The sequence below is a fragment of the Penicillium citrinum genome, assembly GCF_028827155.1.
Source record: "Penicillium citrinum strain IBT 23319 chromosome Unknown utg000010l:1.0-1229701.0:1.0-1230130.0, whole genome shotgun sequence".
In the NCBI taxonomy this organism is placed as follows: domain Eukaryota; kingdom Fungi; phylum Ascomycota; class Eurotiomycetes; order Eurotiales; family Aspergillaceae; genus Penicillium; species Penicillium citrinum.
Window position 1 is genome coordinate 916,441 of NW_026622695.1, and position 22,896 is coordinate 939,336.

The 22,896-nt window shown below is 47.7% G+C and overlaps 11 protein-coding genes across 11 annotated transcripts; 7 read left to right on the forward strand and 4 right to left on the reverse strand.

The window, feature by feature from the left end:
- Positions 1 to 537: 537 nt before the first annotated feature.
- N7469_011411 (translation elongation factor 1 subunit beta) lies at positions 538 to 1,657 on the reverse strand (the record flags this gene model as incomplete). Its single annotated transcript, XM_056650316.1, has 5 exons — positions 538 to 767; positions 836 to 1,065; positions 1,127 to 1,213; positions 1,505 to 1,544; positions 1,618 to 1,657. 5 exons carry the CDS (start codon positions 1,655 to 1,657, stop codon positions 538 to 540), a joined length of 627 nt encoding a protein of 208 aa, XP_056495380.1.
- Positions 1,658 to 1,976: 319 nt separating this feature from the next.
- Positions 1,977 to 4,361, forward strand: hsp78 (chaperone ATPase HSP78; the record flags this gene model as incomplete). The annotated part of the gene is made up of 1 exon (XM_056650317.1): positions 1,977 to 4,361. One exon carries the CDS (start codon positions 1,977 to 1,979, stop codon positions 4,359 to 4,361), a length of 2,385 nt encoding a protein of 794 aa, XP_056495381.1.
- A 375-nt stretch (positions 4,362 to 4,736) lies between these two features.
- N7469_011413 (MutS family protein MSH5) lies at positions 4,737 to 8,376 on the forward strand (the record flags this gene model as incomplete). The annotated part of the gene is made up of 16 exons (XM_056650318.1): positions 4,737 to 5,106; positions 5,168 to 5,263; positions 5,318 to 5,702; positions 5,769 to 6,168; positions 6,215 to 6,292; positions 6,342 to 6,401; positions 6,448 to 6,799; positions 6,858 to 6,954; positions 7,011 to 7,100; positions 7,152 to 7,358; positions 7,410 to 7,491; positions 7,539 to 7,650; positions 7,732 to 7,933; positions 7,983 to 8,021; positions 8,076 to 8,214; positions 8,272 to 8,376. The coding sequence occupies 16 exons, from the start codon at positions 4,737 to 4,739 to the stop codon at positions 8,374 to 8,376; spliced, it is 2,814 nt and encodes a 937-aa protein (XP_056495382.1).
- Positions 8,377 to 8,820: 444 nt separating this feature from the next.
- On the forward strand, positions 8,821 to 9,156 carry N7469_011414 (uncharacterized protein; the record flags this gene model as incomplete). The annotated part of the gene is made up of 1 exon (XM_056650319.1): positions 8,821 to 9,156. The coding sequence occupies one exon, from the start codon at positions 8,821 to 8,823 to the stop codon at positions 9,154 to 9,156; it is 336 nt and encodes a 111-aa protein (XP_056495383.1).
- Positions 9,157 to 9,268: 112 nt separating this feature from the next.
- On the forward strand, positions 9,269 to 10,751 carry N7469_011415 (uncharacterized protein; the record flags this gene model as incomplete). The annotated part of the gene is made up of 3 exons (XM_056650320.1): positions 9,269 to 9,415; positions 9,487 to 10,586; positions 10,646 to 10,751. The coding sequence occupies 3 exons, from the start codon at positions 9,269 to 9,271 to the stop codon at positions 10,749 to 10,751; spliced, it is 1,353 nt and encodes a 450-aa protein (XP_056495384.1).
- Positions 10,752 to 11,013: 262 nt separating this feature from the next.
- N7469_011416 (something about silencing 10 family protein) lies at positions 11,014 to 13,004 on the reverse strand (the record flags this gene model as incomplete). The annotated part of the gene is made up of 2 exons (XM_056650321.1): positions 11,014 to 12,767; positions 12,827 to 13,004. The coding sequence occupies 2 exons, from the start codon at positions 13,002 to 13,004 to the stop codon at positions 11,014 to 11,016; spliced, it is 1,932 nt and encodes a 643-aa protein (XP_056495385.1).
- Positions 13,005 to 13,431: 427 nt separating this feature from the next.
- On the forward strand, positions 13,432 to 14,589 carry ksrA (3-dehydrosphinganine reductase; the record flags this gene model as incomplete). Its single annotated transcript, XM_056650322.1, has 3 exons — positions 13,432 to 13,476; positions 13,535 to 13,666; positions 13,723 to 14,589. 3 exons carry the CDS (start codon positions 13,432 to 13,434, stop codon positions 14,587 to 14,589), a joined length of 1,044 nt encoding a protein of 347 aa, XP_056495386.1.
- A 773-nt stretch (positions 14,590 to 15,362) lies between these two features.
- Positions 15,363 to 16,451, forward strand: N7469_011418 (sterol desaturase family protein; the record flags this gene model as incomplete). Its single annotated transcript, XM_056650323.1, has 2 exons — positions 15,363 to 15,845; positions 15,936 to 16,451. The coding sequence occupies 2 exons, from the start codon at positions 15,363 to 15,365 to the stop codon at positions 16,449 to 16,451; spliced, it is 999 nt and encodes a 332-aa protein (XP_056495387.1).
- A 703-nt stretch (positions 16,452 to 17,154) lies between these two features.
- On the reverse strand, positions 17,155 to 18,509 carry N7469_011419 (60S ribosomal protein eL6). The gene is made up of 3 exons (XM_056650324.1): positions 18,320 to 18,509; positions 17,644 to 17,979; positions 17,155 to 17,551 (listed from the first exon to the last, which is right to left on the reverse strand). The coding sequence occupies exons 1-3, from the start codon at positions 18,428 to 18,430 to the stop codon at positions 17,399 to 17,401; spliced, it is 600 nt and encodes a 199-aa protein (XP_056495388.1). The 5' UTR covers positions 18,431 to 18,509; the 3' UTR covers positions 17,155 to 17,398.
- Positions 18,510 to 18,948: 439 nt separating this feature from the next.
- On the reverse strand, positions 18,949 to 20,181 carry N7469_011420 (uncharacterized protein; the record flags this gene model as incomplete). Its single annotated transcript, XM_056650325.1, has 1 exon — positions 18,949 to 20,181. The coding sequence occupies one exon, from the start codon at positions 20,179 to 20,181 to the stop codon at positions 18,949 to 18,951; it is 1,233 nt and encodes a 410-aa protein (XP_056495389.1).
- A 659-nt stretch (positions 20,182 to 20,840) lies between these two features.
- On the forward strand, positions 20,841 to 22,175 carry N7469_011421 (uncharacterized protein; the record flags this gene model as incomplete). Its single annotated transcript, XM_056650326.1, has 3 exons — positions 20,841 to 20,891; positions 20,956 to 21,551; positions 21,629 to 22,175. 3 exons carry the CDS (start codon positions 20,841 to 20,843, stop codon positions 22,173 to 22,175), a joined length of 1,194 nt encoding a protein of 397 aa, XP_056495390.1.
- Between the last annotated feature and the right edge of the window lie 721 nt (positions 22,176 to 22,896).

A 22,896-nucleotide genomic window follows, 5' to 3' on the forward strand; every position in this document is an offset into this window, starting at 1 on the left:
GATGACTTGTTTCAGCCTATGGAAACACAGCCATTGTGCTCTTTGGGTCGTTGGAAAGTACCAGTCCTAAATAATGAGAATACTATATACGTTTATCAACCATGGTAAGGTTACCATGGTTGATGAGTCCAATTAAAGGCCAGCAGATGAGATGAGTATCTTCTACCAAACAAAGAATCTCTAAATATAGTGCTAATAGATCAAGTTAGTTTCCAACGTTGTCCTTATGATTTCCATGGATCCATTGATGGCTGCTGGTGCTGGCGTGACTGGGAGGACACAGCTACTTCAACTTCAAGTTGGATAGATCACGGCCCCAACAAGTCTACTTGGAGCAAAGGTTCGAGTTCAAGTTGACCAGGCAACAAAAAGATAAAATTTAGTATATACATCGAATGGTATATTTGGTCATGATATTTTTTATATTTCATCAGACCAGCCTCAATTTTTGGGCTAGGTTCTAGGTTCGTAACTAGGGGTTCCTAAGACATCAATTCCATCATCACGCCATTTCTACGTTATCCGACAAACTCCCATTTACAGCTTTTGCATGGCAGCAACGTCGGTGGACTGGACGTGGTCCTCGTCCTCCTCGATCTGAGCCTGGAGCTCGTCGGTGGAGACCTTCTCGTCCTCGACGACCAGGTTGATCTGGAGCTTCTTGATACCGAAGCCAACAGCGACGAACTTGGAAGCACCCCAGACCAGACCATCCATCTCAATGGCACGGACGTTGGCCTCGAGCTCCTCCAGGTTGGTCTCGTCATCTATTAATGAGTAAGATTAGCAAGTGGGAACGCGAAGAAAGTGCGGGAATTGAAAGAATTTAACATACCCCAGGGCTTCACTTCCAGGGTGACCAGGGACTTGGCGGCGGGCTTGGGTCCCTTAGCGGCCTTCTTCTTCTTGTACTCCTCCAAGTTCTTGTTGCGCTCAGCAACGACGGCGGGGTCCTCATCCTCGGAGTCAGAGGCGAAGAGGTCCTCCTCTCTCCTCTTCCTCGGCGGGCTTGTCCTTGGGGTTGGCAGAGGCCTCAGAGCCCTCGGGGCCGTAGGCAGTGAAAGCCTTGGAGGCGTCACCAGGAAGGGTGGGGAACTCGCTCTCGTAAGAGGCGATGTGCTTGTACCAGCGGGCGACGTGGGGGTACTTCTCAGCGTCGGGAGAGGCAGTGAAAGCCTTGTAGGTCACAACATCGGCCTGGCTGGGGGCGTGGCTATCGAAGACAGTCAGTTGAGACGTTCGACACATAACGATATAGCAATTCAGATTGTAAAAAAGCAATCGGGATCAGAGACGCGATTTCTCGCAATTGGATGTAGTCATGCAGCGGGGTCTTAATCCGCCTCCTAAACACGGACCAATTTTTTCTCATCATTTAGAAGCAATTTGGAGCCAACGTCCCATACGAGACATGGGACGGTGTGTCCAGGTCGGGTTGCAAAGAAATTAAAAACTTCGATGCAGGACAGGGGAAGCAAAAAGAAAGAAAAGTTCGAATACATACCCAACGATGTAGCTGCGGGTAGCCAGGTAGTTGTTGGCCACTGGATGGCAACAGTCAGTCTTTTAATTCATTCACGTTCCAAAGTCAAGAAAGCAGAACGAAGGAGTGCGTACGGGACAGGCCGGCGTCAGAAACGAAGTCGGTGAAACCCATGATGAACGAAGGTGGAAGTTTTGATGTGTTGGAGAGAAGAAAAGGAAAAGGGGGGAAAAAGAGAAGAAAGACGAGTTTTGCAAGGAGGGGCACGCAAAAAAAATTTAGCGGCTAAGCAGGCAACCACGTGACCTGGGCGGTGGCCCGGTGACGGAGCTTGGACTTTTCTCCGCCACTGAGAGCTTCACTGGTGGAGTATTCGAGAAGCTGCCTGACGTCTCGATAAGGTGGGCTATTTAATGCACTTTAAAGTACAAAGTACTCCCCTGGTGATCATCGCTGTCATCGGATTGCCCGTATGGTAGTATCTTTGATCAGAATGGCTATGCGACTCTCTATTTCTGGTCGTGCTCGACTGCTCCGAAACCCCAATCTCCTCTCTGCGCGATCATTGACAACTTCTCGCGCCTCGGTACTTCCCCGGACTTCGATACACCTTGCACCTTTGACGAAGCTCCCACCGAGTACTTTCGTACGCACTTATGCCAATGGCCGTCCTCATCCGCCAGGAGGTACACATCGTATGAACATGAGTGGGGAGGAAGAGAAGCCTGCTTTGGAACAATATGGTGTGGACCTCACAGCGAAAGCGAAGGCCGGAAAGCTTGACCCGGTAATTGGAAGGGACGCTGAAATCCATCGAACAATCCAAGTTCTCTCTAGGCGTACTAAGAACAACCCCGTTCTAATTGGTGCGGCTGGTACTGGTAAAACAGCGGTGCTGGAAGGCCTGGCCCAGCGGATTGTTCAAGGAGATGTCCCGGAGAGTATCAAGAACAAGAAGGTGATCTCATTAGATCTCGGCTCCCTCATTGCTGGCGCAAAATTCCGCGGTGACTTTGAGGAACGTCTGAAGTCTGTGTTGAAGGAAGTCGAGGACGCTCAAGGTGGTGTGATATTGTTCATTGACGAGTTGCACACCTTGCTGGGCCTGGGTAAAGCTGAGGGCAGTATTGACGCGAGCAACCTCCTCAAGCCTGCTCTATCTCGAGGCGAGCTTCAATGCTGTGGTGCCACTACCTTGAATGAGTATCGCTTAATTGAAAAGGATGTTGCTCTGGCTCGACGATTCCAACCGATTCAAGTTGGCGAGCCTTCTGTCGCCTCGACAATCTCCATCTTGCGCGGTATCAAGAACAAATATGAGGTCCACCATGGTGTGAGAATCACGGATGGTGCCCTTGTAGCTGCCGCTACTTACAGCAACCGTTATATCACTGATCGATTCCTCCCGGATAAAGCTATCGACCTGGTTGATGAGGCTGCTTCAGCCCTTCGCTTGCAACAAGAATCCAAACCAGATGCGATCCGCGAGCTCGAGCGTGACATCACCACTATCCAGATTGAGCTCGAGTCCTTACGCAAGGAAACCGATGTGAGCAGTCGCGAGCGTCGCGAACAGCTCCAAGAGGAGTTGAAAGTCAAGCAGGAGGAAGCAGGCAAATTGACCGAAGTTTGGGAAAAGGAGAAGGCCGAGATTGACTCTATCAAGAATACGAAAGAGGAACTCGAACGTGCGCGCTTTGAGCTCGACCGAGCACAGCGCGAAGGCAATTATGCTCGGGCTGGAGAGCTGCGTTATTCCACCATCCCTGAACTCGAATCCAAGCTCCCTAAGGAGGGCGCAGAGCAGCTTGCGGGATCTCAAACCCTGATTCATGACTCCGTGACCTCTGACGATATTGGAAATGTGGTCTCTCGAACAACTGGTATCCCAGTCAACAAGCTTATGGCTGGCGAGGTTGAAAAATTGATCCATATGGAGGACACTCTTCGAAAATCCGTTCGTGGACAGGATGAAGCTCTTTCCGCTGTTTCCAATGCGGTGCGCATGCAAAGAGCCGGTCTTAGTGGAGAGAACCGTCCGCTCGCATCCTTTATGTTCCTTGGCCCAACTGGTGTCGGTAAAACTGAACTTTGCAAAAAGATGGCAGAGTTCCTCTTCTCCACTGAAACTGCTGTTGTACGATTCGATATGAGTGAATTCCAGGAGAAGCACACAATTAGTCGTCTCATTGGCTCCCCCGCTGGTTACGTTGGTTATGATGATGCCGGTCAGCTCACTGAGGCTGTCAGGCGCAAACCGTACGCGGTACTCCTTTTCGATGAGTTCGAAAAAGCTCACCGAGATATCTCCGCTCTTCTGCTGCAAGTTCTGGATGAGGGTTTCCTTACTGACGCCCAAGGCCATAAAGTTGATTTCAGAAACACCCTGATTGTTCTGACTTCCAACTTGGGTGCCGATATTCTTGTTGGTGCCGACCCTTTGCATTCATACCGAGACACGGAGGGTGCCGAGGTTCCAGACGATATCAAAAAGGCTGTCTTGGATGTCGTCCAGGGTGCGTATCCACCTGAGTTCCTGAACCGAATGGATGAGTTCATTATCTTCAAACGCCTCTCCCGAGAAGCATTGCGAGATATTGTCGATATTCGGATCAAGGAACTGCAGGGTCGTCTTGATAGCCGCCGTATGACTCTGCAAGTCGACGATGAAATCAAAGACTGGCTCTGTGAACGAGGCTACGATCCCAAATTTGGTGCTCGTCCTCTTAATCGTTTAATTGCAAAGGAGATTGGAAACCGCCTCGCGGACAAGATCATTCGTGGTGAAATTACCTCGGGGCAGACTGCTCGTGTTTCTCTCACCGAGGACAAGACCTCACTCGATGTTTCAGTGGATGGCATTGAGGACAAGGCATGATACGATAACATGTTTCATCTGATTGTTTGATTCTAGCAAATGTTTTATAGGAGCATGTTTTGGTTGGTGTTAAGTGTTGTTTGTATTCACTGGTGAATCCTCATTCTTCTTACAATTTTTATATTAGTACTCTTCTTTCAAATGTACATTAATGAAATTATGCTCATCAAAATTCATCCTTTCTCTCTCGCCTAGCACCAAGTAGGATCTACAGCGACTCGATTAAGGTCGGCGCTAGAAGTGAAGGCAACGTGACCACGCGCGATTTCATCTCATTTTGGCAGAGCGACTTCCTCGGCACTTACGCCCCTTTTACATTTTGCACTGAGTTAACCTCCAGCTGAAAATCCTTTTCTAATTACCGGGTTCATCAGCATGCGCTTGTCTCAGAAACGAAAAAGATCCCCGGAGTTCTCTCGACGACATCCAATCACTCCCCGTACTTATGGATCAAAGCCCGGTCACCCAGTCCATGCATCAATTCGAGTGTTTGCCAACTTGGAAAATCAATTCCAGTCACCGGGTCCGTTGGATAATGAATCAATCTCGTCTTCCTATCAAATTGCGTTGAATGACGAAGGGGATGGCCATCAACAAGCCAGTGAGGACGACCTCGGTCATGTCATCGCTGCCATCGACGTGAAAGACTACGGCACAGTAGGCTGTGCATACTATCTGGCGGGAAAGCAGAGAATGTATCTTCTGGGAGATAATCGACCATGCGAAGACGGAATAATTGAAGCTTGTATATTCACTCTTTGTTTCCAAGCTCCAATATATTAGTTCGGTCCTGACAATATCGCTAGTGATACGCCAAATCAAGCCCACCGTCATTCTGGTGCCCTCACGTGTTGACTTTTCTGGGGTATTGGATCACAGTCAAAGCCTTGCGCAAGAGACCGGTAATTCTCATCTTGATACCGAGATCGGTGTCTAGCTAATGCATACCTTTTCAGACACGTCCTCCTATCTCCCATATCAGATTGATGTGCGTCCCACCCAAGAGTTCAGTACCTCAAACGCGGAGAGCAGACTGGTAGCACTTGATGTATCATCGGCCCATGAGCAACGAGTTCGTTTCTTTGTACCTCATAGCGGAATTTGCGGACCTGAGGAAGTGAAACCAGAGGACATGGGATTCACTCTTCAAGAGGGACGACTACTGCACATCTCCAGCTCTGTTGACATGGATAATATCATCACAATCGGATGTGTTGGGGCTGTCCTCGCATATTTGCAGCGACGCAGGACCACTGGCACAAGTATAGATCCTATCGGCCCGATGGATCAATGCCCTTTTCAAGTCAGGTCTCTAGAAATGTTCAATCTGGAGAATACAATGTGAGTCATCATGTTCAATAATCACACAGATACTGTCTTCGCCTGCTAATTCTTCCTGTGGGACAGGTGGATAAGTAGCAATACATTGCAGTCTCTTCAAATTATTCAACACGAGTCTCATCCAAATCTGTTCAACCAGGGCCCAGGCACAAAGCCATCGAGCAGCAAGGAAGGGTTATCGGTATATGGTATCTTCCTACGTTTCGCTCACAGCCCTCAGGGTCGAGCCCGATTAAAGCAAATATTTCTTCGGCCTAGCTTGGACCTCAACATTATCCAACAACGGCACGACTTTATTGGCGTTTTCTCTCGACCGGACAACAAAGCCGCACTGGATAAGATGACCAAGGCAATGAAATACATAAAGAATCTTCGACCTGTGATGACGAACCTTCATAAAGGGATCAGTACTGGAAGTGCTAAAATTACTGGCTTCAAGACGACGGTGTGGGCAAGCTTGCTAGCTGTACGTGCTCCGAAGCAATACTGAGACACCGCTGACTCTTTGAAAGTTTGCTTTCCATTCAATTGACATCCAGGATTCCCTCAAGGAGATTTCTGGGTCAGAGAACCTGCCCCTCCAAGCCAAGGTCGCACTTCATAGTCTCGCTTTTTTATTATTATTCTAACAACAAACAGGCGCTTCGAATATTTGAGACTGCCCAGTTATACAAAGTGGGTGGAACGATACAAGAAATTGTGAGCTAATCCTTCACTAGAATAACACAGCGACTAATGTTAGCAGGTTGACATCGACAATTCAGAAGAGCAAGGCAGAACAGTTGTCAAGCAAGGCCTTGATAGAAATCTCGACATGATGAAGGATCGATATGAGGGACTAAACAGCCTGTTGAAAAATGTAGCTACTGAAATTGCTATGACGATCCCTGAAGACCTTGACATCGACGTGAATGTGATATATTTCCCCCAGCTTGGATTCAATATCGCGATTCCCCTCAATGACAGAGAACAGCCCATTTATTCCGGGAGTGCAGACTGGGAACTTATTTTCACCACAGAAAGCAGAGCCTACTTCAAAGACTTTCGAATGCGAGAGCTAGACGGAAAGCTTGGGGACATTTATGGTCTTATATGCGGTAAGTTTGAGCTAACCAGATTATTTTTCTTTGCTGGTCAGCTCAACCTGCCTCACAGAGAAGGAAATTGAAATCGTGTATGACCTTGCCCAGAACGTTCTTCAGTATGAAGAAATGCTCGTTGACACATCTGATATTTGTGGGGAACTCGACAGGTAGGCAAGCGAAGCACTTCCTGATCATATGATACTCTCGCTCATAATTTCTATAGTCTTCTTGCACTCACTCAAGCTGCCATGTTCTATAAGCTAAACCGACCTCGCATGGTATCAGACAATCTCGTCAGGATCAAAGGTGGCCGGTAATGATACCATCATTACATCCAAAACCACATTATACTGATATCTTCCAGTCATCTATTGCAAGAGCTTACAGTCCCATCCTATGTGCCAAATGACTTTGCTATAAGAGCTGGGACTTCATCGTCTGATTCTGGCAGGGACAGCTCTCAAGTAGATCAACTCCCAAGCATGCTCCTGCTTACGGGCCCGAACTTTTCCGGGAAAAGCGTCTACATGAAGCAGGTTGCACTTATGGTTTATCTTGCTCAAATTGGGAGGTCTGTTCCATCCTCATTATACGACTTAATGGTTACACTAATACTAGGTAGCTTTGTTCCTGCGGATAGTGCTGAGCTCGGCATCACAGACAAGATTTTGACCAAGATCAATACGCAAGAAAGCGTTTCTAAGGTACCGCATTCGCCCTTATGAATGGACAGAACTGATACCATATCCAGATACAAAGCACTTTCATGAGTGACTTGCAACAAATTTCTCTTTGCCTGAGGCAGGTTTCAAATAGAAGTTTGATTCTCATCGATGAGTTCGGCAAAGGAACTAATGAAAGCGGTTCGTTACGTTCTGATTTACAACAAATCTCCATTTTGTCTTTGGCTATATATTGGGAAGACAATTCACTAATTACTATAGATGGCATTGGGCTAGCCTGCGGTGTATTCGAGCACTTGCTCAACATGAACGATTCCCCGAAGGTCATCGCCGCTACACACTTTCACGAGATTTTTGAGAACAACCTGCTAGCACCACGCCCAGGACTGCAGCTTGGACACATGGAAGTCAAAGTATCCGAGGAGCCTGATGAAGCGGAAGATCAAATAGCATACCTCTACAAGTAAATCTTCTCGCCATATGTTTAAGGTTGAGATACTAATGCCATACAGCTTTCGCCTAGGTCGCAGCAGCAAAAGCTTTGGAACTATGTACGGTGTCCATCCATTATAAGGTCACATTTGCTTACTATTCTATGAAAAAAGATGTGCGGCAATCAATGGTATTGATATGGCTATCGTCGCCCGTGCAGATGAGATTGCATCTTTGGCAGCTCGGGGCGAGAATCTGATCGCAGCATGCGCCATCTTATCCACTGAGGAGACGAGAAGTCTTCAGAGTGCAGTATGCTTCAATGGACTCATTATAAAATGTACCGGAGTACTGATATATCTCATCTAGAACATACTGGCAAGAAAGTTCCTTGCAGTAAACCTTTTGGATCAGAAGACAAACTGTCAGAAGGCGAGGACTATACTCGAGGAGTTATTCAAGGCCTCCAACTGAGCTTGGGAGAGATATATGAAGGGCAAATTTTGTATAAATATTTCTTACCTCCCAACAATTTGTCCCTGCGCCTTGCTGAGTTGACATTCTTAATTGGTCCAACAATCCACGTTACTTCGGCGTCGATCTATACTCTTCCTAGTGCACTACTATGAAAACTCTCCACTCTGTCTGTTCCAGTACGAATGTATTTGGGGGGGCTGAACATCTGGGGGCCGAATCATACGAATTTACCCCGATCTACCCCGGTCAGACATGATGACTTGAAGGCTGAGTAGTGGCTCGCAGCTAATGGCGAGCTGCCTTGATCCTGTATCTTCCCTTCGCGCCAACTCTTACAATTCAACTTGACCTTTCTATCCTCAGGGCCACCTTTTCTACATAGACATTATCGTCAAATTCAACCTGAATCATAATCCGGGGTTTTCCTCTCCTGTACTCCACATGTCGCAATCGCAGTCAGAACTGGTCAGAGACGCCAAGTTACCCACTAAGCTTGAGCCTGAACGTACTACCCACACGTTTCTCGAATCAAGCCACATCGCAGGTCTTGCAGGTCGTCGCGCTCGACGTCGAGAGCGAGAAGAAGTATGGCAGAGACAAAGACATATTGGTATTGGGATGTTTGGCACGGTATGGTTAGAAAAATGCACGTCCGATGGTGGAAGTAAGCTACGGGCCGTCAAAGAAGTGCGCAAAATTCGAGAGAACTTCGACTCCATTGATTACGATCGTGAACTAGAAGCAATTGCCAAGCTTTCTCAGCAAAAGGTACAGTAGCAAATCCCCGCAATCCATTTCGCCAAGCGTTCTCCGCTGACAAGACTAGTACGATGGTTGCTTCGTAAAATCGACAGGATGGTTCGAAAACACCGAGTCTCTCTTTCTTGTGATGGAGTATTTGCCAGCTGGGGATCTTGAGCGATATATCATACGGCCTTTCTCCGAACGAGAGACACAGTGTATCACACTTCAGCTACTAGAAGGTTTGGACTTCATGCATAGTAATGGGTTTGCTCATCGAGATCTCAAGCCTAAGGTACTTAATCTCAATTTCCGATCTCATACAGTATATGAAAACGGCAATAGCAGCTAATATCCCTCTCTCAGAATATTTTTGTACTCTCGGCTGGGCCAGATTGGTGGGTCAAGATTGGCGACTTTGGTATCAAGAGACGAGTGCTAGAGGGACTGACTGGTCGACAATCTTTTAATTCCATCCCAGCCTTTACTGCCCCGGAAGTCTTTCAAAATATATGGGAGCCGCAAGAAGTCAGTCATGATTCTACTACAGAATTTCAGGCGGAAGGGGACCTGTGGTCCACTGGCGTGATCAGCTATTATCTGCTCACTGGACAACTACTGTTCTCCTATCAACGGGACTTACTTGCCTACCAGAAAGGTGAAATAGAGCTGCCACTAGGACTTCTAACACAGTTCTCAGCTAGTCCAGAAGCCACGCTATTCATCAAGTCAATGCTTGCATCAAAGCCCTCGCATCGATTGTCAGCTCGAGATGCATTGGATCACGCATGGTTTGTTCCTTTGCAGCAAGATTCAGAGCCAGAGGATGAGCAAGATAGAGCTGAACAAGCCAATACTACTCATCCGCTAGATGCAAATCTATCTTCATCATTAGCACAAAGTTCAGGGGAGATTCAAAGAACTCGCGACGTCCTCCTACCAGGCACAATAGACTTGACAACGACAAGTCAAAGCAATTCCCCCGATCAACACCCACAGCTACCGTTACCTGCCTCTCATAGTCTCGGATTTGACAGCGATACGTATAAACAAATCGTACGCAATCAAGTTTCCGACCCAAGTACAACACTCAACAATCATCCCGCTTTACGTACAACATCCTTCGCACAAGTACAAACCAGCGAGCCTCAATCGTGCGAGTCCAATCGTGCGAATCATGCACAACAATCTCCTTCCATCGACATTACAACCTCTCCAACCACGCCAGATGCCCTCCCACCGTATACACGGCGGAGATCGGACGCAGCACCGATTCCAATCACCGATCTTAATACTCAACCAACGAAATCAGAAAGCACACATTCTAGTGTCAGGACTACAGAGCGCCTGTCAAAGAAATTCCGTCGGGCTTCGAAAGATATAGTCCCGAAACGAAGTCGAAATTCACAGGACTCAACGTCGACGAAAGATTCTGAGATTCCAATGTCACCGACTTCGACGAACAGGTAATACCTTACTAGATGATCTTGAATACTAGATAGTGCTGATTCTAACTATGTTCCAGTATAACCTCCAGCAAGAAGAATAAATCACATATTGTGGAAATCCCTGGTCGACCTCAGTTTGCAGAGGGATTGCCCATGTTTCCTATGCGCTTGAAAAAGGCGTAGATGCATGAATTTCATACATTTGTCGTTCAGTCGAATCTACACAAGTGCTGCTTCTGGGTATAATTATATGCAAGATCCTGTTTAGTGTATATACTAGTATCCTCAAGTTTAATGTTCTTTCTCAAGTTACTCGGGCAAAGCAATGGCCACAATATGGACGTAAAACTGGTAAATTGAAAGGTATATACAAAAAATGCCTTTATCTTCCATGAGAATATTAGACGCCTGAAGTAACCAAATACATCCATAAAATCTATACCGATCAAAGCTTGACACTCTTGACCAGGTTCTTTTTGATACCCGTAAGCTCACCACCATATCCACCACGGCTCTCCCCACCCTTATAGATCTGCCGAATACTGCCAAGCTTCTTCTTCTTCTCGTCATACTTCTTTCTCTTCTTGACACGCGGATTGCGTGAGTCCTTGCTTCTCTTCGGCGTAAGGCCCTTATTCTTCTCGATCTGGTAAGTGATCGCACGCTTGCCGTCAGGTCCAACCTCCTCCTGTATTTCAACGTGACCACCCTCACGAGCTGCAGCGGCATATGCTTCTGATCGAGCTTGCTTGTCATCCTTGCGTTGCTTTGATCTAGCCGCGACCATATCATAGTATTCATCATCGTCGGTACCTGACTGGTTGCCACCATCGCGCAATTCCTTACGGACACGACGATCTTCCTCGTCACTATCACCACCCAGTTCTTCGCCAATATCTGCTTGTTGACGACCGCGCTTCTCGGCCTCGGCGTTAAGACGAGCCTGTCGATCACGGAGACGTTCGCGGTAAGGAATATCCGCATCGCCACCTGCATCACGGCCAGCGATGTTTCGCTTATTAGCCTTCTGCGCCAGTTGTGAGGTGTAGAAACGGAGAGAACGCTTTTGCTTGGCTTTCTCTTCGGCTTCACGGGCTGTGAGAGCGCCCTCGTCGCCGAAATCGGAATCATCATCCTCCTTAGAGGCCTTCTTGGTCTTCTTGGTATTGCGTTTCCCGGTGGATTCAGTGACTAGGTCGTCAAGGTCGGCAAGGCCAGCTTCAGCCGCGCGAATACGCTCGACACGACGAGCCTCAGCCTGAGCTTGAGCTTCTTGGGCGGCTCGTTGAGATTTGCTAAGTTTCTTCGGTTTAGCGGTTTCCTTGGGCTTCGTTGCTTGTTTCTCGGCCTTATCAGACTTCTTGGTGACAGGCTCGATCTCCTCCTCCTCCTCATCAGACTCCTCGAGCTCTGAGTCTTCCTCGACAATCTCCTCGACATTCTTAACCTTCTCCCAAAGCTTGCGGAATTTGACTAGAGAACCCATGACAGGATGTTGTCGAAGCTCAGCAGGTGACATGGAGACACTGCCGCTGGTGCCATCGGATGATGAGGCAAGAAGCATGAAATACATGCCGATAGCGCCCAAATATGCTGATAGGGCACGCAATTTAATGACAGCAACGGAAGCGGGTTGGGGCTCATCATCATCATCGTCGGTTACCGGTGTCTGCGCATTTGACGCCTGCGTTTGCAGTTCCTTGTGTGTGCTTTGTAAATCGGTGAAATCCTTAGCCAGTGGCTCGAATTCCGGGTATCGCGACTTCAGAATCTTCAGTTTTTCCTCGGTGCTCATGTCGTCGGTGATCTCCAGCTGAGGGAGGACTTCCGTAACTGCTCCGGCATCCTCAGCTTCATCGGCGTCCTTGAAATCAGCCCATTCAGACTCGTCAAATCCAAAGTCAGCTTCTTCCATAGCCTGTAGCTGCTTTTGCTGCAGACGCTTGGCCTCCTGTTCTTCTTCCAGGGCATCAACTTCGGTCTCGATCTGGTCTGCGTTGTAGAGATCTTTCTTCGATGAACCCCAAGCTGCGATACCCTCATCCTCTTCATCTGAAGCTTCGTCATTCTTGCTTTTTGGTCGGCCCATATCATCATATTCATCGTCGTAATCCTCGCCTTCGACGTCTTCGTCGTCCTCGTCCTCGTCCACGGATTCGTAGCCGAGAATCTCTTCGTCGGAAGGTTGAAACATTTCCTCTATACAAACTGGTTAATACGACTTCAATTGAGTAATCATCTGAGAATCATAAACACACCATCTTCGGCTACTCTCCGTCGGCGCTTCGCATCAGGAGCCTCATCGAGTAAAATCTGGTCTCGACCGGTTTGGAACTCATCCTCGGAATCGTCGAACCGCTCCTCAATATCAAATTTTGTGCGTGCAGGAGTATCATTCTTCGCCGCTGGGCGACCACCCGCCTTTCTTTTTCCCATGACGAGTTTGTTCACTTTTGAAGCTGGTCGACTTTGCGAAAGACCGCCAAACTATTTTTTTTTCTGCAGTGACCGCCCTGACCGCCTATGTTCCACTAGTCCAAATATGGTAATTTGTCTGGTTTGCAGTAAATGAAAGATGAGAACCAGTATATTACACTTATATATGGACTTATGTACTGTCATATGGTTTTGTGGAAACCACTCTCGACCATCGCACCTGCCTGCCGTCAGCAAACCACAACTTGAACGAGGCAGGAACACCCAATTGTCCCCCTTTTCTTTTCTCTCGCGTTGTCTATTTTTCTCTTTCTCTTCTTCCCTCATGCCTCAACTCCCCTCGCTTTCCTCTGTATACGAACTATCAATCCCGACCTTGGGAATATCTGTATTCGTCTGCACAGTCATCGCTTATACGGTTGCCAAAATGTTCGGATTTGGTCGAAAGAACGAGTTCCCCGTAGAAGGTCGTGTAAGTACATGACCTCCTGCTTCTCATCTCATCTTGGTATCTGACATCTGTTGATAAGGTTGTGGTCATCACTGGTGGCTCTGATGGCATGGGTCGAGCCGTCGCCACAAATTTGGCTGGGCGAGGTGCACATGTCGTTGTGGTTGCACGTACAACCTCTAAGCTGCAAAGCACTGTCGAGGAAATGCGGGTAAGTGCACTTACTTTGTGTCCAATCTCATTTCCATTCACTCACAATCTCTCTAGCGTGCGGCCCTGAACAGCCTGAAACAACGTTTCTTTTATATCAGTGCCGACCTTACTGATCCTGCTGAGTGTGATCGAGTTATTGCCGAGGTCACCGGCTGGAACTACGGCGCTGGCCCTGATATTGTTTGGTGCTGTGCTGGCTTCTGCCACCCTGGATTCTTCACTGAGGTGCCCATTTCAGTGCAGCGACAGCAAATGGACACTGTGTATTGGACCGCGGCCAACACAGCTCATTCTACTTTGCGTAACTGGCTTGCTCCTGTACCCCCAAGCGCTCAGATGCAGAACCCTCGTCGACACCTTATCTTCACCTGTTCCACTCTTGCATTCACTCCTATTGCTGGCTACGGTCCTTATTCGCCTGCAAAGGCCGCCATCCGTTCCCTGTCAGATACTCTCAGTCAAGAAATTGAGATGTACAACGGAGCTTTCACTCAACGTCACCGCAACAGCGCTCCTGCTGCGGATGTTAAAATCCACACCATCTTCCCCATGGGAATTCTCAGCGGTGGCTTCGACAATGAACAGAAGCTCAAGCCCGAGCTGACCAAGATGCTTGAGGAAGCCGATAAGCCTCAGACTCCAGAGGAGGTTGCTCAGATCTCTATTAATGCTCTTGAGCGTGGAGAATACCTGATCACCACTATGTTCGTCGGCAATGTCATGAAAGGTACCGCTTTGGGTCCCAGTCCTCGAAACGCACCAATCGGCGACACTATTCTCAGCTGGCTCAGCAACTTGGTGTTCCTTCAAGTCATTCCTGACCTGCGCAATAAGGCCTTCAACTGGGGCAAGACCAATGGACTTCCCAATGCAGGATACCTTGAGGATGAGACACCGGAAGCCACCACCCCTCAATCCTAGCTGCCATTATATACTCTCCGCCTTCCTCTCTATCTGTCTCTGCATTGCAGTCAATTGTATTATACCCATCATGTTGCCCTAGAGCCACTTCACCCGTTTGCCATGATTAATGCCCCTCCTTTTTTCATGATAGAGGTTCTTATCAGGGCGGCTATTGTTATTATTGTTAGTGACTAATGAAATACACTGCTTTGCTTTGTCCCAATTTAATCGTCAAAAGTAGGAAGGTAAAGTATGAAGGACGTGCTCTGCACGCGTGGAATGCGGGCGCCAGTGACGTAGTGCGGATCTTTCCCTGCCACTTCAATTTTCCATTCTTTTCCCCCGCCACCTTTTTATGACAAACTGCACTCTCGATAATCTTTCTGCTTGATACTGTGGAATTGAGCAATTAATCTTTTGTCGCTGAAGAAATCAATTCGCATACTCCACACAGAGTACAGGATTCGAATTTAGATTTATCGTGGCGCAGATCCTTCAGCGCAGTTTTCCACCTTGCGCCGACGACCCACCTGAACTCGAAATCTAAGTATTCCATCGAACTACAGCATTCGACTCTTTGATCAGTTCAGCCCTCTTTGTCACATCTTCAGGGCAGAGGCTCAAGCTTAAAGAGCTTTGGAGTGGATATTTAGGTTCTTTGAATACCTTCAAAGCCCTTTGATCGCTCATCCGAGTCTCCGCTTTGGACTCGCACCTTTCTTTGTTCGACGCAAACTCTCTATAATCGCACCTCTAGTCCTTATTTACGGGCAAAGAAACAATCCGAAATCATGTTGGACGCATTATTCTCACTATCATTCCTATCGCTTTTTCTTGTGCCCTTCATGTCGTCCTATAGCACAAGTCTGAATTTTCTCTTCTTCTGGATGACTTGGTCAACACTCATCTTCTCGCACTCTGCTCTGAAAGTTGAGATGATTGGTACTATCGTCGTGCGTCTGCTGTGCTTTGGTGTGCCGTCGACTCTGATGTATCTTTTCGATGTAATGGCTCCATCGGTGGCGGTTATTATCAAATCTCAGGGTGAGGCCGGTTTACCTGGTGGGAAGAGACGGCGCAATCTCAAATTGAAGCACTTTCAGATAGTCGGGTGGTCGTTGCTCAACTTGTTCCTTGGTCTTTTTGTGCAGGCCCTCATTGAGATTTTGCTGGTCAAAGTTCTGCGATGGCGTAGTGCGTTGAAGATATCTTCGCGTTTGCCTATGCCAGGAAGCATCATCAAGCATTTACTCTGTGGTATCGTTCTTCGTGGGGTAAGTGAACCCTTTGAATCCCTTTGATCTTTCTGTTGCTATTGGGATGAGAATCATACTTCAAAGTGCCTTGCTAACATCTCTTTTTAGATTCTGTCTTATGTAGCGCATCGCTACGCGCTGCACCACCCACGTTCTCCAATGATTGCATCTCTCCATAAATCATGGCATCACTCTCTTAGAGGCATCTACCCTCTCACAGCATGCTATGACCACCCACTCCCTTACTTGGTTGGCAAATTTTTCCCGATGTATCTTCCAGCCGTGCTTCTCCGCTTCCACTTACTCACGTACCTTCTCTACCTGGCAATTATATCTCTAGAAGAGACATTCGCATACTGTGGATATACCGTCATGCCTATGTCCTTCTTCTTGGGCGGGGTTGCACGTCGCACAGAGCTACATCTGGAGAGTGGAGGACATGGCAATTTCGGGCCTTGGGGCTTATTGGATTTGATATTTGGATCAAACATTCCTGACGGTGATGATGATGATGATAATGATGAAAGGGAGCGGATGTTTCAGGGAAGAGTGAGCGAGGCTATTGAGAGGTCAAATCGTGGGATTAGAGAGGGTACATTGCGGAGGAATACTCGGAAGACTTAAATGGGAGGTCTGGAATATATAGTTGTCACATGGGTGAATTATTTGTTCAGAGACATATTTACGGAGTACTGGCAGACGAACTGGGCGTTAATGAAAATTAGGATCTGATATTTGAAAGGTCGATTTCAAGTGATGTTTAATTTAATATTCGGTCTAATCCAAGATTAGTGCGAGTCGTACTCAACTACCTACTTGTGACAGGGCTTTAATATAAAGCCCTGCACCGTATATCTTTACGCCGTCTTCATGGAAACGAGACTCCGTCTGCATAGATATGCGGTCGGCTCGGAGATAAGCCACATGGTAGACTTACCCCAGACCAATTACGTCGTGACCGCACAAATGCAAATTCGACCATAAAATGGTCGATCTAGACTACTTATTGAGTCGAGACAACTAGGGTATATACTCAAGCGTTCAGGAATGTTATACTACTACGGTAGCCAACACGTAAGATGCGACGATCTAATAGAATGTACCCGATTTTTGTATTGCCGCCTGAACCTGGGAATTGAAGATGTATGTCATACTGAACATAAAAAAGAGAATCCAGCGGGGAGCTGGAGCGGGATATTTTTGAAATTTTTTTTTCTTGAAGTTCTTCACATCACGGCTTGGTCCCCCCTTCTTGCGAGGGAGAAGGGAGTCATGCGAAAACCGGGTCCCACGCGTGAAGGAGGGTGCATAAAAAAAGAGGGGGGGGGGAGTTGGGATGTCTTGAAACAGGAAGAAACAACAGCTGGATGTGTCCGAATTAAAACCGCAGATCCTAAGAAAAAAGCGAAACAGCATGTGTTAAACGGAACTCTCCGCATGGAGTTACATGATTCGTGAAACCCAATCCTCCGTCACGCGATGGGATTGCCGATTTGCAATCGAGCCGCCCCTCGTTGAAAGATGAGTCCTCCCCAACTATCTACCGAACCCGCGGCCACGTCGCCCTTTTTTTACCACTTCATCTCGTGGGGCTTGTCACCGTTGCGGAGGCTGAAGGTGCTGGCGAGGTAGCTGCTCAGGAACTCCTCCTTCTTGATGCTGCTGAGGATGGACTGGTCGACGGCCTTCTGGTCGGCAGCACGGGCGGAGGCAACAACCTTCTTCTGTTGAGAGTAAAACACAGGTTAGCTTGAAGTTTCTCGTGAAATAGACTTGGATCATCTAGTAGATGGCTCTGGCGGGAGTTGAAACGCACCTGGGGCTTCTCGCCCTGCTTGAAGAAAGCCTCCTCGGACTTCTTCTCGGCCTTCTTCTCCTTGGTGAAGTACTCGGGAGCGGAGATCTTCTCAATGGCCTTGGAGTCGACACCGGAGACGTCAATGCGCTTGGAGGTGGCGATAACGTAGCGGGAGTTGACACGGCGGAGGGGGACACCGTTGATCTTGAAGGGACCGGTGACAAGGAGGACACCCTGCTCGAGGTGCTTGAGGAGGATGACACGCTTGCCACGGAAGCGGCCAGCAAGGAGAATCAGAACGGTACCGGGCTGAAGGCTCTCGCGAACCTTAGCGGGGCGCAGCGACTTGCGAACCTGTACACATAATGATGGTTAGAAACTGGAAATTCAAAAACCCAAATCGAAAAGATATTTCCAAGAATTCGTTGTAGAATAAATCCACGAGTGCGAGGCATGCCGATTGTCTCCGAATGAATGCGACCGGTTGTGCGAAAAGTGAGTCGGTTTTAATTTTACCGATCGTCATTAAATGTGTTCAAACGAACCAAGTCGCCAGTCTTTTTTCTTTCGTGTCCGACGGACTCAATTCACACAATTCTTCGACAATGTGGTCGCATTCATTCGTAACGATTGGTGCATGTCCGTATTCCTCCTCGATGTCTCTTCTGTAGATTGATTCCCGGGGAATGCTGACCTTCTTGGGCTGCGACTCGTCGTCCACGGGGTACCACTTCTGGGCCTTCTGAGCCGGGGCGGGCACAGTCCGCTGGCCCTTTCCAAACTGCTTCGTCTGGCCGTCCGACATGGTGACGAAGATGGTGTAGGTGGTTGTCGGGTTGGGGGTTGGTGTTGAGGTTGATGTGCGGACTTGCCAGTGGAGTCTACGTTAGAGGGTTTGTGGGAAGAGCAAGCCCTATCTCACGTGATACGGGTTAGCCGAACCGATATTAGTCATCGCTCCCCAAGGTGGATCCACTCATTAACTTCTCCATACTTGACCATTCTAGGGTATTTGGACTCTGTAGTCGAGTTAGATTGGATCAGGTCATTGGATCTAATGATGGCTTGTGTTGGACCAAGGCCGATAAGATTGGCCCGCTCCACTTGCGTGTATTGAGGCATCCTAAGCACGAACTCAACTTTAAGTATCTAACTACAAGTACTAACTATACCTTTGGGCTACCAACATCTTTTATCAATATCAGACTTGTACATACTACATTTACAGTCCTTTATTATTCATCATTATTTGGTGAGAATGTTGCTCTTTGATCCCAATTTATAGTCATGTAAGCTATGGCATTTCTTCTCTACATACCGCATCTAGTTCATCTCCAGCTCTGGATAATCAGGTAGTTTCCAGTCTCCATCTCGTTCTTTGGAAAACAGAGATACTAGGTGAGGAATATTAATGAAACAAAGAAGCCAGCCAACAAAGCGAAGGATGGCTACTCCCCACCGCGTTTGTGGAATAGTCAGTCCCAAAAGGAAAGTGTTGATGTCCTGTACTTCGTTGACAAATGGCCGAAAAACCTCGTCATAGTTTGCAAATGCTTGAGGAAGATCATTCGCATTCCGATTGATCTCACCAGCAAGGATATATGCACCGACAAGACTCGCCGTTGTCCCCATACCACTAAATGGGGAAGGGCAGCTTGATGCATCTCCAAGTAGCACCACACTGCCTTTGTACCAAGTATCGGTCTGAACCTGAACGACTTCCTGGCAAAACCAATTCTCTGTAGACCCCATGCCTTGAAGAAATCGGCTACTTTGCCAACCAGCATCTTGAAATCTTGAACTCCAATACTGCTTTTGTGTTTCAACTGAAGCTTGAGGTATACTTGATAGCTCGGGGGAATCGTCTTTGAGAACAAAATAAACTTGGGTTTGAGCGGTGTTATGGGTTCGGCGCATGATCATTCGGCCTTGAGACCCAAGATAAACCCTGCGTATGTTGTCGTCTGTCTCATTGCGAGGAATAAACCAATATGCCATATGAATTCCGAGTTTACGATATGGTTCTGGAGAGTCAGGTGCTAGGATGGCTTTTCTGATGCGTGATCCTTGACCATCTGCACCGATGAGAATATCATATGTGCCATGTGAGCCGTCGGAAAATTGAACGAAAACCGAATGGTTCGAGTTATCTTGTTCAAATGTTTCGATGGTTGTGCCGAACATATATTTTACTTTCTGGTGGGTTGCTTCATATAAAATGCGCACTAGATCACCTCGCATAATTTCATATTCTGATGTGAGAGACTGTGCTCCTTTCCCAGACTTATTGGCCATTATTGTTGCGTGGGATTTGCCATTGGAGTCGATAAAGGATACACCTGCTTCATCCACAAGTTTGCTTCGAATGGCACTGTCGAGACCCATCCGTTTGACCACTTCGATACCTTGACCGCGGAGATCAATCTGGGCTCCTATTGCCCTAAGAGCCTGGAAGCGTTCGACAATTGTAACCTCATGGCCTGTTCTAGCAAGCCAGTATGCTAGGGCAGGTCCAGCACACCCGCCGCCACAGATGAGGACTTTGAGGGAGGGCATGATGACAAGGAATAATCCTGGAATTCAACTATGGATTGTAAAGAACAAAATTAAGCGAAGAGATATGTAAGATGGTTTCGAATGGGCTGTATCGTTTCCAAGTACACCTTAATAAGTAAAGTTTTACTTATTGGAATGATCCATCATTAAGTTTGAGTTGGAAGCTGCCTGCGTTAGCCGAATTATATATTCAGTTCATGACCGCGAGACTGCGTCGGGAATTTGCGGTGATTTACGGTGAAATCGGCTTAAGGCTGATGGCTGAGTCTATCAAAAATCCTCAAATTCAAACATTACTTGTGACTAGAATGATTGCATTACTGAAGAGGTCGGAATTCTTTCTGCCATCAAATCACTGGGAGTAAACACCTATTTACCAACAACTCTCGGTGATTTTGGTGATGCTTGAATGCTGACTAATTATTACTGCCTTATTTACAAGGCTACAAACAGAGATTACGGCAATCGACAGGAACAGCAAGCGCAAGTCAGCTGCTCAGCACAAAACAAGCAGGAACTGACGTATCCTCCAACAGCTCCTCCGCAATCTCAACTTCATCAATCCTCCCTTTCCATCCACCTTGTGTGGTCCTATCCCCAATCCCTGACTTGTCTTTGATTTGTGGTTGGATATTATTTAAACTTACCCCTCAATCACCATGTCGATAGCTCCCATTATCACCTTCAAAGCAGGTATCTGCGACCTTGATGTATGTGGTGACTCTGAATTGGGCGAGCTTGATTGACCCTAGCCTGGCTCTGTAACCCTAGCAGAACCCATTGACTGACATTGACTTGATATCTTTTAGACATCCACTTCCCCCCCAAAGTGTGAAGCCGAAGCCCACCCCCGGCTACATCTACCTCTACTCCGAAGATGATCTGATGCACTTCTGCTGGCGCCCCCGCAGCGCCCCCCTCGATGAGCCCGAACTCGATTTGATGATGATCCCTCAGGATGGAAGCTTTACTCCATACCAGCCTTCCGGCAAGACCGCAACCAACGGTCGCGTCTTTGTCCTCAAGTTCTCTTCCAGCTCTCAACGATACCTCTTCTGGATGCAATCCCAAACCCAACACGAGAATGGTGATTTGAGCTGGTTTAGCCCGCGTGATCTGAAGCTAGGCGAGATTGTCGATGTCTTGCTGCAAGGTGAAGAGGTCGATGTGGAACATGAAATTGCCAACCTGCCTCGACGATCCTCGGGTGGTGATGATGACGAGACTATGGAGGACGTGGAAGGTACTGACCATGACCCCAGTCATAATCACGGTGGAAGCAGTGGTGGAGCTGGGCCAGATGCAACCGGAGGAGATGTTCGTGAGGAAGGCCAAGAATCCAGAGAAGGTGGTGCCGATGGTGGACGAGCGTAGGTACATATCTCTACCTGCTTTATTGGGAGTAGATTATTCTGACGAGTTTTTCCTTTTTCTTCTTTTCATTCAGTGCAACTAGTGGCCCAGATTCCTCATCGGTAGTCCAAGACTTTTTACGATCCCTAGGTGGCCAAACCCAAACCCAGGACGCTGAACGACCCTCTACGACCCTGCAAGACCTTCTCCCTCCCCCAACTACGTTGCCATTTATTGAAGCCGCCGACGAGACAACCACTGATCATCTGCTAAACTTTCTGCCGCCAGCATTGCTTCTGCTGGCCCAGGGCAATGCGGAGGCATCGGAAGCTGACACGGACCCGGAGCTGGCCCAGGCGGCCTTATTATCTCTCGATCTCCCCCAGAAGAAAGATATCCTTCGCAAAGTGCTCCGATCCCCACAATTTACTCAAAGCCTGGCCAGTCTCACCATTGCTCTTCGGGATGGCGGACTTCCTAGCATTAGCGAGGCTCTACGGGTACCTGTTGCCAACGGAGGATTTATGCGACGAGGCGGCGTACCACTGGGTGGGGGAGATGCAGTAGAAGCGTTCCTGGATGGCGTTCGGCAAAATGTGAAGAATCCTAAGGACCAGTCGGGTGAGATGGAGACGGACTGAAATCTATTTAGTAGAAATGCACATTTGTTTATTTGTTGCGGAGTCTGACTATTTTTGGCACATCCGCGCCAGGCAACACTGTTTCTCCTCGTTAATTTTAGATATACACAATTGGGGATATCATGCCGTAGCATTAGCTTGAGACTACTCTTCTTTCTGCCGTTCTTTCTAGTATCTCATGAAGTTTCTCGAGAATCCGACTATAAACAGAAGAGGGCATGTTCTATAGAAATGGGGAGTAGGTATAAGTAAAGTTACCATTTACAGTACTAGGTATGTATATATTCCCAAACCCGCCTTGGCATAGCCCTATGGTAATACAGTTGATGATCGTCAGTACCCTGGCTCTAATCGCTATATCAACAATAAGCTATAATATTTTCTACATAAGTAAATATGATAATAATTTAGAGAAGCATAATTATAATCACCAACTATATAAGCTTAACATACAATCACATTCCAATTACGAATTCACGGCCCACCGTCCAATCAACCCCCTGCGACTCCCGCTGTTCCGCTTTCTCTCACGGGGGAATCTTCTTCTTCAGCCGGCCCCAAATTGCGCGCCTTGGCCCTGCATCTTATTTCGGTCTAAGCTGGCTTGTCCTCTTGTCCCTCTTCCCCCCCCCTCTCTCTCTCTCTCCCTCCTTTCTCCTTCTCTTCTCGACCTGTAAACTACCACCACCAATCTCCTCTACACCCACTTTTCTCACCCTCG

Excerpts from the sequence above, each read along its gene's own strand:
- N7469_011419 (XM_056650324.1), bottom strand. The coding sequence starts at position 18,430 with ATGTCGGACGGCCAGACGAAGCAGTTTGGAAAGGGCCAGCGGACTGTG. Across the intron at positions 17,980-18,319 it reads ACGAGTCGCAGCCCAAGAAG|GTTCGCAAGTCGCTGCGCCC; the intron begins GTCAGCATTCCC and ends TTATGTGTACAG. Across the intron at positions 17,552-17,643 it reads AGCAGGGCGAGAAGCCCCAG|AAGAAGGTTGTTGCCTCCGC; the intron begins GTGCGTTTCAAC and ends TACTCTCAACAG.